Source organism: Lathamus discolor, chromosome W (genome assembly GCF_037157495.1).
Source record: "Lathamus discolor isolate bLatDis1 chromosome W, bLatDis1.hap1, whole genome shotgun sequence".
Classification (NCBI taxonomy): Eukaryota; Metazoa; Chordata; class Aves; order Psittaciformes; family Psittacidae; genus Lathamus; species Lathamus discolor.
The window spans coordinates 22,095,342-22,110,008 of record NC_088908.1 but is presented as its reverse complement, the minus strand read 5'-3'; the positions used below and the strand labels follow the sequence as shown (position 1 = coordinate 22,110,008).

Genomic DNA, 14,667 nt, shown 5'->3' with positions numbered 1-14,667 from the left:
CTGCTGGCATTGACAGCAAAACCTTAAGCATGGCAGAGCTGACAGAAGAGCAGAAATGGGGGAGAAATAGCAAAGCATCCTCTGAGGGGTGCGGGGGGGTGCTGAGCCTGGGCTGTCCCTGCAGAATTTCACACTCACCATCGAGAAGTTTCACACCAAACTCCAGGAGGCCACCAACTTCCCACTGAGACCCTTTGTCATCCCCTTCCTCAAGGTGGGTGACCCAGCCCAGGTGTTGCGGGAATGTCAGGGTTAGCATCAGCATCACCAGCAAAGGGGATTCAGGGATGGCTTTGATATGCGGATAGACTGCACAACTCGTTAAGTTTGTAAAGTAGGTATGTTTTATTCAGCTGAGACGCATGGGGAATAGCTCTTCCAAAGGCATGCGTGGCTCAGCATCGTTTCCCTTTACATTTATCCTCTAAAGTTATATATATGCATGAGGTTGCACAACACGCCTACACATATTCATGTCCTATCCCCTCTTCGTATTATAAGGAGCTAAGAAGTCCTTTGCGTCTGCGCAGTGCCTCCTAGTGGTCGTGGGCGATGATCTCAAGATGAAGTAAATGAGTCTTCCTCTTGTGAGTAGGGGTCTTCAAGATGAAGTAAATGAGTCTTCCTCGAGCCTGAACTTTTCACCTCTAGCCGTCATGCATGCTCTTTAGGAGTCTGGTCAAAGTCCAAACCGCAAAGCTGTCTGTTTCTCCCCCTTATCAGTCTGTTTCTCCCCCTTATCAGTAGCTTATTGTCCTGGTACTGCATGGCAAGCATGATAGGTATTTGCAAACAATACTTCTGTTAAACAAGCAAAATTCCTTTAACCCTCCTTGCACAACCCCCTTGTACAACCCCCCTGTACATTGGTCTGCATCAGCTTTGGCATTGGGGCTGGCCCTGTGGGACTGGCCATGTCCCCCAGGGCACACATGTGTCACCCCCGCACACCTGTCTCTTTGCACATGTGGAGTCACACGAGGCTGGGGCTGTTTACAATAAAGCAAGGGGTTCAGCACAGCTGGTAACCATTTGCAATTCATTAAAAATCCCCCTTTTTTAAATTTGCCTTTTAATTCCATGCTGACTCTGCACTGTCACCCTGCTCCTGAGGGATTTACTGCCTGGTAGCACCAGCACCAGCACCAGCACCAGCACTAGCACTAGCACTGCCAGTAGATATTCAACTGCATCCTGTCCTGTGGGTGATGGGATAGAAATAGTTAATGAAATGGATCCAGGTTATTGTCCGGCTTAAGTCTTGGGAACCTTGAAGAAAACACCAGGTGTTAATGCCCTGGTCAGGCCTAAGCCTTGGGAACTGTAAAGAGAACAATGAAGGGTAAAGATCGGTTAGCAAAACAAAGCAGGCGGTTTGCAAGATAAAGCAGGATGTGCATCTCAAAGACAGACCAAGCAATGTGAATATTTGTAACCCTTAGTAGTTTTGCTAAATCGGGATGATAAGGAAGCCAGAGAGTGGAAAGCTACTGCTTAGCACTTAGTAGACTATAAAAGGGATGCGAGAAGCGAAATAAAGGTCTTCAGACTTCACCAGAACTGGAGTCCGTCTTTGATACGCTACAAATGGTGCCCGAGCAGGAGGAACTCGGGCTAATTCGTCGGAGTCGACAGCCGCTAGCGTAGCTCGGCTAAATTCAGAGGAGTCTAGTGGGGGAGCACCGAAGTCGGAGGAGTCTGGTGGGGGAGCACCGAAGTCGTCCGGACACGAACCTATCACCTGGGAGAGGTGAGGAGGCCGGTGGGGGAGTGATATGCGAACTGACTCCACAACTCGTTAAAGTTGTAAAGTAGTTATGCTTTTTATTCAGCGCTGAGGTGAATGGGGATAGCTCCTCCAAAGTATGCACATCCAGGGTCGTTTTTCCCTCTACATTTATTCTCTTAAGGTATACATATGCATTAGATTACTCGATATGCCTAGAGCGTACCTACTTTACAACTTTAACTAGTTGTGGAGTCAATCCGCGTATCAAATCCAAGTAAAGAATATTATACCTGTGTACAAAGATGTATTACACCAGGAACCAGAGTATGAGATTGTTTGTTTAAATGCCACAGGTTTAAATCACTATTCAAATTGCAATCACACTATTAATATAGATGGTATTGATACGTGGATTGACTCCACAACTCGTTAAAGTTGTAAAGTAGGTATGCTTTATTCAGCGCTGAGGTGCATGGGGATCGTTCCTCCAAAGTATGCACACCCAGGGTCATTTTTCCTTTACATTTATTCCCTTAAGGCATATATATGCATTAGATTACTGATACGCCTATACATATTTAGTATCTGTCCCCGCTTCGTATTATAATGAGCTAGAAGGTCCTTTGCACCTGCGCAGTGCCCCCCTCTGGTCATGGACAGGGGTCTTCAAGATGAAGTAAATGAGTCTTCCTTTTCTTAAACTTTTCACCTTTTAATCTTCGCGCATGGCTTTAGGGTTTGGTCAGGTATCTCATCCATAAACCATCTGCTTCTCCCCCTTATCAATAGACCCAGACATTCGCATTTCCTTGTCAATAGTTGCTTATCAATAGAACCAGGCCTCTGTCTCCTCCCCTTATCAGTAGTTTGTGCCTTGTTCTGATTACTAAGCATGATAGGTGTTTATAACAGACAATACTTTTGTTTAAGCAAGGAATTCTTCTAACTCTCTTATACAATCCCCTGTATTGTTCCCTTGTACATTTATTAACCCTGTATCAGTAAAGTCTTGGAGCACATTCTCCTGGATGGCATGCTAAGGCACATGAAAAACAACAAGGTGTTTGGTGACAGCCAGCATGGCTTCACTAAGGGGAAATCCTGCCTGACCAATTTGGTGGCCTTCTATGATGGGGCTACAGAATTGATGGATAAGGGTAAAGCAGTTGACGTCATCTACCTGGACTTGTGCAAAGCGTTTGACACTGTCCCACACGACATCCTTGTATCTAAATTGGAGAGATATCAATTTGATGGATGGACCACTTGGTGGATAAAGAACTGGCTGGATGGCCACACACAAAGAGTTGTGGTCAATGGCTCGATGTCAGGCTGGAGAACAGTAACGAGTGGTGTCCCTCAGGGATCGGTGTTGGGACCGGTCTTGTTTAACATCTTCGTCGCTGACATGGACAGTGGGATTGAGTGTGCCCTCAGCAAGTTTGCCGATGACACCAAACTGTGTGGTCCGGTTGATACGCTGGAGGGAAGGGATGCCATCCAGAGGGGCCTTGACACGCTTGTGAGGTAGGCTGATGCCAACCTTATGAAGTTCAACCACGACAAGTGCAAGGTCTTACACCTGGGTCAGAGCAATCCCAGGCACGGCTACAGACTGGGCAAAGAAGAGATTCAGAGCGGCCCTGCAGAGAAGGACTTGGGGGTGCTGGTCGATGAGAAAATGAACATGAGCCGGCAGTGTGCGCTCGCAGCCCAGAAAGCCAACCGTATCCTGGGCTGCATCAAAAGGAGTGTGACCAGCAGGTCGAAGGAGGTGATCCTGCTCCTCTACTCTGCTCTTGTGAGACCTCACTTGGAGTATTGTGTGCAGTTCTGGTGTCCTCAACATAAAAAGGACATGGAACTGTTGGAACAAGTCCAGAGGAGGGCCACGAGGATGATCAGGGGACTGGAGCACCTCCCATATGAAGATAGGCTGAGGAAGTTGGAGCTGTTCAGCCTGGAGAAGAGAAGGCTGCGTGGGGGCCTAATAGCAGCCTTCCAGTATCTGAAGGGGGGGGGGGGCCTATAGGGATGCTGGGGAGGGACTCTTCGTCAGGGACTGTAGTGACAGGATAAGGGGTAATGGGTTAAAACTTAAACAGGGGAAGTTTAGATTGGATATAAGGAGGAAATTCTTTCCTGTTAGGGTGGTGAGACACTGGAATGGGTTGCCCAGGGAGGTTGTGAGTGCTCCATCCCTGGCGGTGTTCAAGGCCAGGTTGGATGAAGCCTTGTGTGGGATGGTTTAGTGTGAGGTGTCCCTGCCCATGGCAGGGGGGTTGGAACTAGATGATCTTGAGGTCCTTTCCAACCCTAACTATTCTATGATTCTATGATTCTATGTGTAGCCTCATATATAAGGATGGCCTGTATAGCAATAAGGGGACACACGCTAGGAGGAGCTATCCCCCGTGTCTCCCGGCGCCTCAATAAAGAATACCTGCTTGTCAACTTGAAACTCTGTTGGCAAGTTTGTTCCTGGAATTTTCTCCGAATCTGTTCCAACATGGTGTTGGGGCGTGCAGAGGGCCAGGGGATGTGTGCCCCGTGCTGCGCCCAAGCCATGTCCTTTAGTGGCTTTGTGGGATCCGGGACATAGTAGAGGGATGAGTATGGCTGGGGGGTAAGGACACCCTGGTGGCTGTGGGGCAGCTTGGGGACACAGGAGGTGTCTGGGCCACAGGTGTCTGGGCATAGTCCTCTGCTGGATTGGGTCACTGAGGCTACTCACATCTCCCCTTCTTGGGTTTCTTCCCTGCTGTGAAATATGAGCTCACTCCTGCTTCACAGATCTGGGCTACCCGGCCCGTGTCTCATTCACACACCAATCACCCCCATATTCCCACCTAACAGAACAATACTTACAGTCCGTTTTCTTGTCTGGGTTTTCGTGCATGTGAATTACAGGCTACTGCGGTTTCCCTGGGAGCCCTTTCCCTGCTTTTCCTTTATGAGTCCCCTTCTTTGCCCAGGATATAACCTGCAAGCACCAATGAGACAAGAAGAAATCGAGCAAACTGCAGAAATCGGCAGGGCGTGCCTTTCGCTGGAATTCCCCTAGGCCTACGGAAGCAAGGCAGCCCCCAATTGTGAAATACAAGCTCACTCCTCTAACAGAGATAACAGGGTTTTATTGAGGGACAAAGTCAATAAAGCAAAAGCAACAGCGCTGGGTGTGTGACCGTAGCCAGAGGTGCACTGATTAGCATTTGTTGCAGGTTTATATACTTTCACTATTGCATTAGCCATATACATATTCATAATTCCTGCATATAGGCAGGGAATATTATAACTAGCTCCAGGAACTTATTATCATAAGTCTCCTCCTCTTGGCATCTGCGCACTGCTCTCCGGTGATTGTGGGCACGGGTCTTGAGGATGAAGTAAGCAAACTTCCTCACAGTGTACTTTTCACCTTTGGCACAATTGGATGCCCCAGTAGTCACAAAACTAGCTGAAACCAGCCATATCTGTAACTTTTCTGATAGCTGGCAAAGATTTAGAACAGTGTGACCTTCCTGCAAAATTTATTGCAAGCAAAACAGGACAGGCAGACAAGGAGTGCCCGCAGTGCTGGTGTGGCTGGGGGCCGTGTGGGTGCGCAGGCACCAGCAGGCTCTGTGCAAGGGGCTGCTGCAGTGCTCACAGGACAACATGTGCGATGATAACCTCAACTATGATGAGCAGGGTGGGGGTGAGGAGGACCAGGTGAGCAGGACCCAAGGAGAGGTCCCAGGGTGTGGGGGGGGGTCCATCCCAGCCCACAAACCTGACCTCCTCCATCTCCACAGGATGCCTACAACATCAACCAGCACTGGCACCCTGAGCTCTTCTTGCCCTGGGTCAAACCACCAGTGTGCAGGGACTCCCCACTCAGCTCTGCCACCCCCTGGCCCCCTGCAAGCTGCCCAGCAGCCCCTCTGACATTGAGGACTTCATCAATGAGGTGGGGATGGGGCCTAGCACCCCAACTTGCCCCTTGTCCCCATTCCCAGCAGGGCTGATGGTGCCTCCCTGTCTTCACAGGGGCTGGAGGCAGCCAACAGTGACCCCAGCATGCCCCCCTACAACACGGCCCTCATCTATGACTATGAGGGCTCGAGCTCCAGCCCCAGCCCCCTCAGTTCCATTGTCTCCAGCCTGATGGATGAGGACCAGGACTACCACTACATGAGTGAATGGGGGCCATGCTTCTGGTGCCTGGCCAACCTCTATGGGTAGCAGTGTGACTGGGGGGGCTAGGGAGGGAGGTCACCCTACTGCCTTCAGAGAGGCTGAGACGGGGAACCAGTAGTGGGGGGCTTGCACATTTATGTACACAGGATGCCCAGCTGCAGCATTTTTGCATATGGACATGCACAAGATGCAGGGGCTTTGCACACACATGTCCACCAAAATAGGCCTTAGCACAGGTGTCTGCATGCCTGCACATACCACAGACTCCATGCCCAGCAAATCCCAGGAAAGCAGCGGCTGGGGACACAGGCAGCCCTGTTGGGGGGAATGCCCCAGGGACAAGCCCCATAGAGCTGGGAAACCCGGGTCACCCCCATAATAAAGATCCCAGAGAAGAGGGCCGGTGGTAGGGGCACCATGTGGGACCCTGAACTCACCAGCTGCCCATAGAAACAAGGCACTTCTTTTATTGGCAGCCTGCAAGCCACTGCCACAAGCACCCTGGGGGGCATCACTCCCACACCAGGACTCCCAGGACAGCTCCTCCTGGGGGAGGATCTGGCCCCACTGTGGGGTGGGTGTGCTGCTCCCCCTATTCCCACCATTGCATATGTCCTGGTCCACCCCATTGTCCCCGCAAGCACCCACTGATGGGGGTCACAGCACCCCCAGCAGTGGAGAACCCCTGGTGTGGGGTGGGGGGCATGGCTATATCTTGTGGGGGGTGGCCAGGGAGCCCAGCATCCTCTTGATGGAGGTGGTGAGGTGGGTGTAATCATGGGGAATGCCGTAGGGGATGAGCAGGGGCATGTGGTCCTTGTGGGACAGCCAGTGGAAGAGGGGGGGACCAGCACTGGCTCTCGTTGTCCTGCAGGGATTGGGGCAGGCTGCGGCCCTGGGTTTCTGGCAGCAGCATGATGCTGAGGATGGCGAGGATGCCGAAGAAGGCAAAGACAACATGGTGCAAGAAGCTATGGCTGTTGGGATGGCAGTGATGGGGGCCAATGCCTTGCTCATGAAACTGGCCTCCACAGCCAGGCCCAGCCCAGCTCCCCTGCAGGTGGAAATGCACTCAAGAGGGACCCAGGAGACCCTGCCCAGGTCATCCCAGGGTAGCGTGGGGAGGGTGGCTGCTCCCCCCTTACCTGACCACAGTGGGGAGGACCTTGGTGGCAAAGAAGATGCTGAGCATGGTGATGGCATGGAATGCGATGATGCCAACCATGGATAAGGTCAGGATGATGAGGTCCAGCAGGTCTGGGTGAGGGGGAAAAGCACCATCAGGGGTCGAATCTTGCACAAAACCACCCCAAGCATCGTGTTCCTAACCCCAGCCAGGAGAGTAGGGGTACCTGGTCCATCCTTACACTGGGTAAAGGCCAGCAGCAGGAGGGAGGAGATGCCTGTGAAGATGGTGCAGAGCTGGAGGATAGCATGGTGCCCCAAGCGCTCAACTGTCAAGAAGAAAAAGAGGTAGGCAGTCGCCTTGGTGCCCACCAGCACTAAATAGCAGGAGAAGAAGTGGGATAGGTGGGGCGCCAGGTTGCAGGTGAAGCAGTGGCGGATGCCAGAGCTGATGAACCTGTGGGACAGTGGGATGAGGGGGCTGTGGCAGGACCACCCCCCCCCAGCACCCCCTTGCCTGCTCACATTGTGAGGCTGAGGATGTCACTTTTCTTCCAGATGACCCTGGTGCTGAAGATCTCGCAGAGGGCATGGTACCAGGGCTGTGGAGACCCTCTCAGACAGGGTTTCCAGCTTTGCAGGGACAGGGGGACCTGGGTTAGAACTGTCACCATCCTACCACCACAGCTTTAGGGAGGGGGCTTGGTGGCTGTGTTGCCCTCAGCAGCCCCCACTATGCACCCAGATGGAGGCTTTCCTGGTGGCAGGAGCTGTCGTCAGAGCTGGAACCATTGCCTTTGGCCAGTGCTTGCAGGGTCTCCCTGGCCCTCTCCAGCTGCTGTGTAGTCAGCAGCCAGCGTGCTGACTCCAGCAGCAGCGCTGGGCCACTGGGACACGAGTGTTGATGCTACAGCGCTCCCCAAGGGCCTGGCACCCCTCCGTCACTGATCTCCCCGGCTTCAAAGCGATGCTGCCCAGAAACCAAGTTCAAACCTGAGCATTTATCCGGGAGGAGGCCGGTGGCGGGCAGGGAGTAGTGCCAGCCGCGTGTGCAGGGCCCCCAGCCCGATTTGCCCCCCCCCCCAAGCTCGGTTCACTCCACCCCAACTCCATGGTGCTCCAGGCCAAGGCACCCCCTTGGTTGGTGCTGGGGGTCCTAGGGTGCAGCTGGGGGTGCCAGGGCCTGGCTTTGAGCACCCACAGATGCACCCAGGTCCCCCTAAACCTTAAAGGTGTCTATAAGGTTGTTCCAGAAATGAGTCCCATTTTATGACTCAATTCTCTCTGGGGTTCTGTATCGCCAGAGTGCAGCAGCCCAGATGGGTTTACCTCTGTGTTGCCAGTTGCTCTGCTTCCATTGCTGCAACCACTCCCACAGGGCATTTGCCACCATCCATGAGTCAGTATAAAGTACTGGCCACTTTTCTCATTCAGCAATATCCAGCCGGGGTCTGCACCCCCTGGGAAAGGAACTGGTCAGGGCCCCCCTTGCACCCAGCATCAATGAAGCAGCTGAGTTGCAAACAAGCTTTTTGGTTTTGCCTCTTCTATTTGAAATTTATTTACAGTCACAATCTCTGAAGGACAACAGTGTTGTCCTGGTGCTCCACATCTGCAAAATTACATCTGCATTTCTTTTGGCCTTGCTCCATGGGAAGTTGTACAGCCAAAGGGGTGATAAGGCTATATGGTGGCACAGGGCCCTAGGACAAGGGGTAATGGGTTTAAACTTAAACAGGGGAGATTTAGGTTGGATATAAGGAAGAAATTCTTCCCTGTGAGGGTGGTGAGGCCCTGGCACAGGTTGCCCAGAGAAGCTGTGGCTGTGCCACCCCTAGTAATGTTCAAGGCCAGGTTGGAAGGGGCTTGGAGCAACCTGGTCTAGTGGAAGGTGTCCCTGCCCGTGGCAGGAGGTTGGAACTAGATGAGATTTAAGGTCCTTTCCAACCCGAATCTATTCTATGACTCTATGCCAGAGGTGCAGAGCTGGTGGGGATGGCACTGCATGGCATGCAGTGCTCCCAGCTTTGCTGCCCGACACCAGCCCCACATGGGTGAACTGAGCCACGGGGCAGCAGTGATCCCTGCAACCTATTTCTGAGGGTCAGTATTAAAAAGAAGAGCAGGAGGTGGTGGGAGTGTAGTGGTGGCTGGAGCAGAACCTTGGGAGCCTGGCAAGGTGCCTGTCCCAGGGCACAAGGGCAGCAGCACCCCAGAAAGAAGCACCTGGTGCTGCAAGCCCTGCTGCAGGCTCCTGGGCTCCAGTTTGCCCTGGCTGCTGGGAAGCCACCTCCCTTCCTGGGAAAGGAGGAGAAAACTGATGTGGTGTTAAAAATCAGGTGAGCATCCAGAGATCCCTGCAGCATGGCCCATGGGTCAGACCACCCCTGCATACCTGAGCATATCAGATGGGCTTCCAAGGAACACTGCACACCATCCTGGACCATATTTTCTCCTTGAGAGGGAAAGTGCTGCCTAGGGTGAACTATACATACAAAGATAATTTTAATTAATTTATTTATTTCTTTACACATAACTGAAAGTGATGTTACAGTACATAAGTTATTTACAACTGTGCAGTAATGTGTTGCAAAATAAATTATCTAGAAGGCAGCAAAAGTACACTGTTAATGTATATAAAAACTGTACAGCATTTATGGGGTACAATTTTTCTTTATATGAGTATTGGCTCTGTAGTGTTTTCAAGTTATGTTCTCAGAAAGAGAAACGAAATGCCCAAGATTAAAGGAAAAAAAAAATAAACCACATGGATTTTACTCCATTAAAAACAGAGTTGGCAAAGTCCTTTCTCTGCGTCACCATTTGCCTGCTCGGCCATGCCTCTCCAGCAGCTCTTCTGCTCTTCCCAAATGCCGGTGAGCAGCTGCTGTGGGCGCCAGATCTTTCCACACCTTCAGAGCCACAGATGCCCAACTCGGACACTGTCTTTTTGTTTCTACTTTTTTTTTTAGACATACCCAGGATGGAATGAGAAACTCAAACACACCCCCTCCCCCTCCCCCCCCACCCCCCCCATGGTTTCCTGCTGCAGCTTCTCTGAGTAGAGATCCGTCACCGGTGGAAAATAGAGAGCTGGAAATCACGGTGTTCACAAGTTCATGAATCATGTGGTTGCTGGCACCGCTCAGCAGCTTCTGCAACATGCAAATGGTGTCCTTGGCCTCCTCCCTCCATACCTCTGTCAGTCTCTCAGCCGGTGCGTACCTGCTGCCCATGCAGCCTGGCTGCCTCCCTGCCATGGCAGCTGGTTGGAAAGGAGATGCACCCTGGCCCACTGCCTGGCAGAGCTGCCATCAGTTCAGAAGTCAGGGACATGTTGTGAAGAAAGTGCAATTATTTTTCTTATTGTTTTGTTTTCTGCTGATAGCTGCTTCCTCCTCCTCTGACCAGGGATTCATCAGCAAGCGGTTAGGGTGAATGTGAGCTTGACCGCCTGACCTCAGAGGGCTCCTGTCCATGCCAGTGTTCAGTGATGTCTCCTGGCTTTGAACTGTCATGCTGGCAAGAGCACAAAGTCATCGTTCACGTCGACCATTGGCACATAGAATGAGGGCACCTCGTTCACACAGAGGGATTTGTGCCCCGTGGGGTCCAGCTCCTGCACCTTCAGCTGCCACTCCATCCTTTGCACCGCGTTCAAGGCAGCAGCTTCATGTTGCTGGCGCATGAGCAGGCATGTCTGGATCGGGGGGGGGGGGGAAGAACAAGCAGAGATGAGGGGTGGGCAGAAGAGGGCAGGAAAGGCTCCTGCTGCACGTTCCACCTGGCAAAGGCAGGGGACATGAAGCCATTGTGGTGGGCAGAGCAGCAAAGGATGCCACACACATTCTCACAGGAAGGAAACCTGGACTTGGGATGTCTGCTGAGCCTAATTCCAGCAGGAGCAGGGGTGAACCCAAAAGGGCCTTGTGGGGCAGCCTTTAGAGGCTCATAAGCACTCAAGAGCACTGACTCCACTGGCAGCAGCCTCGGCAGACATTCCCCATTGGCCCCAACAGCAGCCCTTGGCTGCTCAAGAGCAGGGTCCTGCTCCCTTCATGGGTGCTGCCACCTCCCTCTGTCTCATCAGCTGGAAGCACAACCATCCCTGCTCCCTCCCATGCCACCCAGAACTCTGCAGAGAACTCTGCAAATCACTGCATAAACTTCTGCCACCCTGAAGTTCACTATATTTCAAGGCCAGGTTGGACAGGGCTGTGAGCAACCTGGTCTAGTGGAAGGTGTCCCTGTCCATGGCAAGGGATTTGAACTGGATGAGCTTTAAGGTCCCTCCAACCCAAACCATTCTATGATTTTATGATCCCGCATCATGCAACACTGCCCAGACCACCTCAGGACACCTGCTCCCAGAAGGCGTTTGGAAACCACAAAGGCAGCTTCCAGGCTACAGCAACAGCCAGGACCCCTCCTGGAGAATCCCTCCTGGCAGGAGGCAGAGCAGCAGGACCTGATGTTGGCTATGCACTACAGCGGCAGCCGGGAGCATGGGGACTCCTGCACCTCTCACCTTCATTCGGTCATACTTGTCATCCACGTCTTGCAACCAGGAAATGAATTGTCGTGCGTTGAAACGGTCTCTGACCGATTTGTTTTCATCTCCCTAAGCAAAGGACAGCATAAGGGAATTGCACAGGAGATTTTTGGTTTTGTTACTTTAAGCAGTTACAGGTCTAACAGGCCATATTCCAACCCCTCTTAAAACACACACTCATCAGAAACAAGACAGGTGCCTGCAGGGAGAAGAACAGAGCACGCTGATCCCAGCTGCTTGTGCAGCCCTCTGCCAAGACTTCAGCCTTGGGCAGCAATGCACACATTCATGCACACATGCACTTCCCATCTCTGTTTGTTTTGCAGAGAATCTCTCTGTGCCAGTCCCTCAGAGCACTCACATCTCTCTTGGCTGCTTCAACTCATGCTCAAGATTGTCATGTCTTTGCTATAGAAGCACAGACACTTGGCTGGGAAATGCTGGGGGATAAATCAAGGCTCTGGGATAAATGCACCAGGTCACTAATGAATTCCAGGATCCTGTTCCTGCACAGGATCCCTCCTGCAATGCAGCAGTGTGCTTCCCTGAGCAGCCAGGCTGGCAGCAGCTGCAGGGCTGAAGAGGGTGCTGGCAGGATGGCACAGGACCAACTGCAGCCACATGGCCACCGGCTGCAGAAACCAGACATAATTCCCCCCTTTGGCACAGAATGACGGGAAATTGAAAGAAGAAATGACCATTTCTGATAGGCTGTGAGATGGAGCCTGGCTCTTTCAAAGCCACTATTCAGACACAAATCAATTTAATGGTTCTCTCCCCTTCCTTCAACAGGAAAAGATATCCCAGAGTGCCCTACAAGATATCCCGGAGTGTAGTAAAAGAAACCTTTCAAAGGTGTAGATGATCCTGATCAAGAAGGGCAGACAGTCCTGAGACTCACTGATAAACATGAGTCGTTTCTGCTTCTAACAAGACAACATGCTCCCTGTATCCCCATGTTCCTGGATGTTTCCTTCCCTGGAACGTATGTGGAGTATCCCAGAACATGCGACACCAGAAACTGAGTCAGATTAGGCAATCTGCAGGGCTCCTGCAGCATGTCCTGCATCTGTGTGCCATGGTGGGTGACAGGGACCTGAGCAGGGAGAGCATTAGGAACTCCTGCCTACATCCCTCCCTCTATCCAGAAAAGCACATCTCCCTCAGGGTATCACATAGCACTTCTGAGACACTCCTTCACCATTGAGACAGTCACTGACCTGATTTTCTAGAGGCATGTTATAGACCTCGGAGTCCAGCAGCATGGTGCAGGCACTGAAAGGCACAGCCTGGTTGGCAATAGTCCTTGCTGCCCGACAATGAACTCTCAGAATCTCCTGCTCACAGGAGACGATGAGCTTCTCCTGAGGAAGAGCAAATGAACCAGTGAGCATGGCAGCCTCAGTCTCCCCAGCAGAGGAAATCCAGGACCTCTTCCCCAGCAGGAGTTTCCTAGGTGTGCTCCCTTACCCGCTCTATGCTGTGTTGGAGCCGCAGCTTTCCCCGCACAGCTTCTTGCTGCTTGAAGAGCTCCTTCAGAGGCTCAGCAAGCGACGGCGGTGGCGCGATCTGCGGGCATATGGCAACAGGGGGTTAGAGCCAGCACTGCTGCTGGGTGTCCTTCCTGGGGAGGCTGCCTGTACCCCCTGCCACACAGCACCCTGCTTGCAGCCCATTGGCCAAGGGAGCTGGTGCCACCCCACAGGGTGATGTACTGCACTTGCCAGAGAAGCAACTCTGCCTTTTTCCTCAGCAGGCAGTTGGCAAAGGACAACATCCTGCCCATGCCCAGACTACAGTGATCAGTGAGACAAGGCAAGATGTGTCCAGTGTTGAGAAATGAGCTCAGCCTGCAGAACCAGAGCTCACACTGCCCCGCATGCTGAAAGGGCAGTTTGTAAAGGGGCCTGAGTGTGTCTGATAAAGGGGATGACACTATTGGAGAAATACTGCCAGGAGCAGCCCAGTCTGTGCACTGGTGGGAAGGGTACCTGTGTCCTGATCTGTCCTGCACTCTCCTGGGGAGCAAGATGCTCCACAAGCACAGCCCAATTGCAGAACAGAGAAGCAGGGGGCTCTGGGTTAGTCTAGGAAGGAACAAGAAGATGTGAGCACAGGCTGCAACCACTGCGGTGCTGGGGCAGACTAAGCATGTATTAACTCATGAAAATAGTAACTCCTGCATGGACTATGATGCACAGAAATATCCACAGACTGGGACATTCCACCTGCCTGCAGCATGGAACGAAGCCTGACACAGCTGGTCATATCGACCCTCCTCTTCCAGGCTGGATCCCAGATTAACTGCGTGCAGCACTGAGTTGATTGATGCACTTGTATTAGCAAGTCCATTCATGCAGCACAGCAGTGAAATGCAGATCCCATTGCCAAGGACTGAGTGATCCTGGCAAGTCAAATATCAGAGCTTGGAAAAACAAAGGCAGGAGTTAAGAGCCATCTTTTTCTTACTATCCTCTAGATTCATCATCTAAATATTATGCATCATCTAAATATTATGCTTAGGAATAGAATACCTAGCAAAGCCACAGTTCTGGATTTCCGAAGGGCCAACTTTGGCCTCTTCAGTCAACTGCTAAGGGAAGTCTCATGGGAAAGGGTACTAGGCGGTAAAGGGGCTCAAGATAGTTGGTCAGCATTTAAGGACCACTTCTTCCAAGCTCAGGATCAGAGTGTCCCAATGGGTAGGAAATCAAGTAAGGGAGCTAGGAGACCAGCATGGTTAAACAAGGAATTGCTAGGCAAACTCATGTGGAAAAAGAGAATCTATGGATTATGTAAGGAGGGGCTGGCCGCTTGGGAGGAATATAGGACAGTTGTTAGAGGATGTAGGGAGGCAATTAGGACAGCTAAGGCCTCCTTGGAACTCAATCTTGCTAGTCGGGTTAAAGACAATAGAAAGGGCTTCTTTAAATACATAGCAAATAAAACTAACACAAGAGGCAATATAGGCCCACTGCTGAACGAAGTGGGTGCCCTGGAGACAGAGGATATAAAGAAGGCAGAGGTGCTGAATGCCTTCTTTGCCTCTGTCTTTACTTCTGCAGACTCTCCCCGAGGGCCC

The 14,667-nt window shown here is 51.9% G+C and overlaps 2 protein-coding genes across 7 annotated transcripts in view; both read right to left on the bottom strand.

Annotated features, from left to right (window-relative positions):
* Positions 1-6,616: 6,616 nt before the first annotated feature.
* On the bottom strand, positions 6,617-8,391 carry LOC136004449 (putative solute carrier family 22 member 31). The gene is given in 8 exon segments (XM_065660934.1): positions 6,617-6,760; positions 6,762-6,883; positions 6,886-6,962; positions 7,054-7,165; positions 7,276-7,490; positions 7,559-7,646; positions 7,775-7,920; positions 8,363-8,391. Coding segments are annotated over 8 exon segments (933 nt in total).
* A 1,142-nt stretch (positions 8,392-9,533) lies between these two features.
* LOC136004380 (ankyrin repeat domain-containing protein 11-like) overlaps positions 9,534-14,667 on the bottom strand; it is a 203,188-nt gene continuing 198,054 nt past the window's right edge. For all 6 annotated transcript variants that reach the window (XM_065660839.1, XM_065660842.1, XM_065660845.1 and 3 more), the window contains 4 exons: positions 13,056-13,154; positions 12,806-12,949; positions 11,562-11,654; positions 9,534-10,733 (listed from right to left, as the gene is read on the bottom strand). In XM_065660839.1, the coding sequence (XP_065516911.1) occupies positions 10,548-10,733; positions 11,562-11,654; positions 12,806-12,949; positions 13,056-13,154 (522 nt within the window). In that variant the 3' untranslated portion in view covers positions 9,534-10,547. The remainder of the gene's footprint in view (positions 10,734-11,561; positions 11,655-12,805; positions 12,950-13,055; positions 13,155-14,667) is intronic.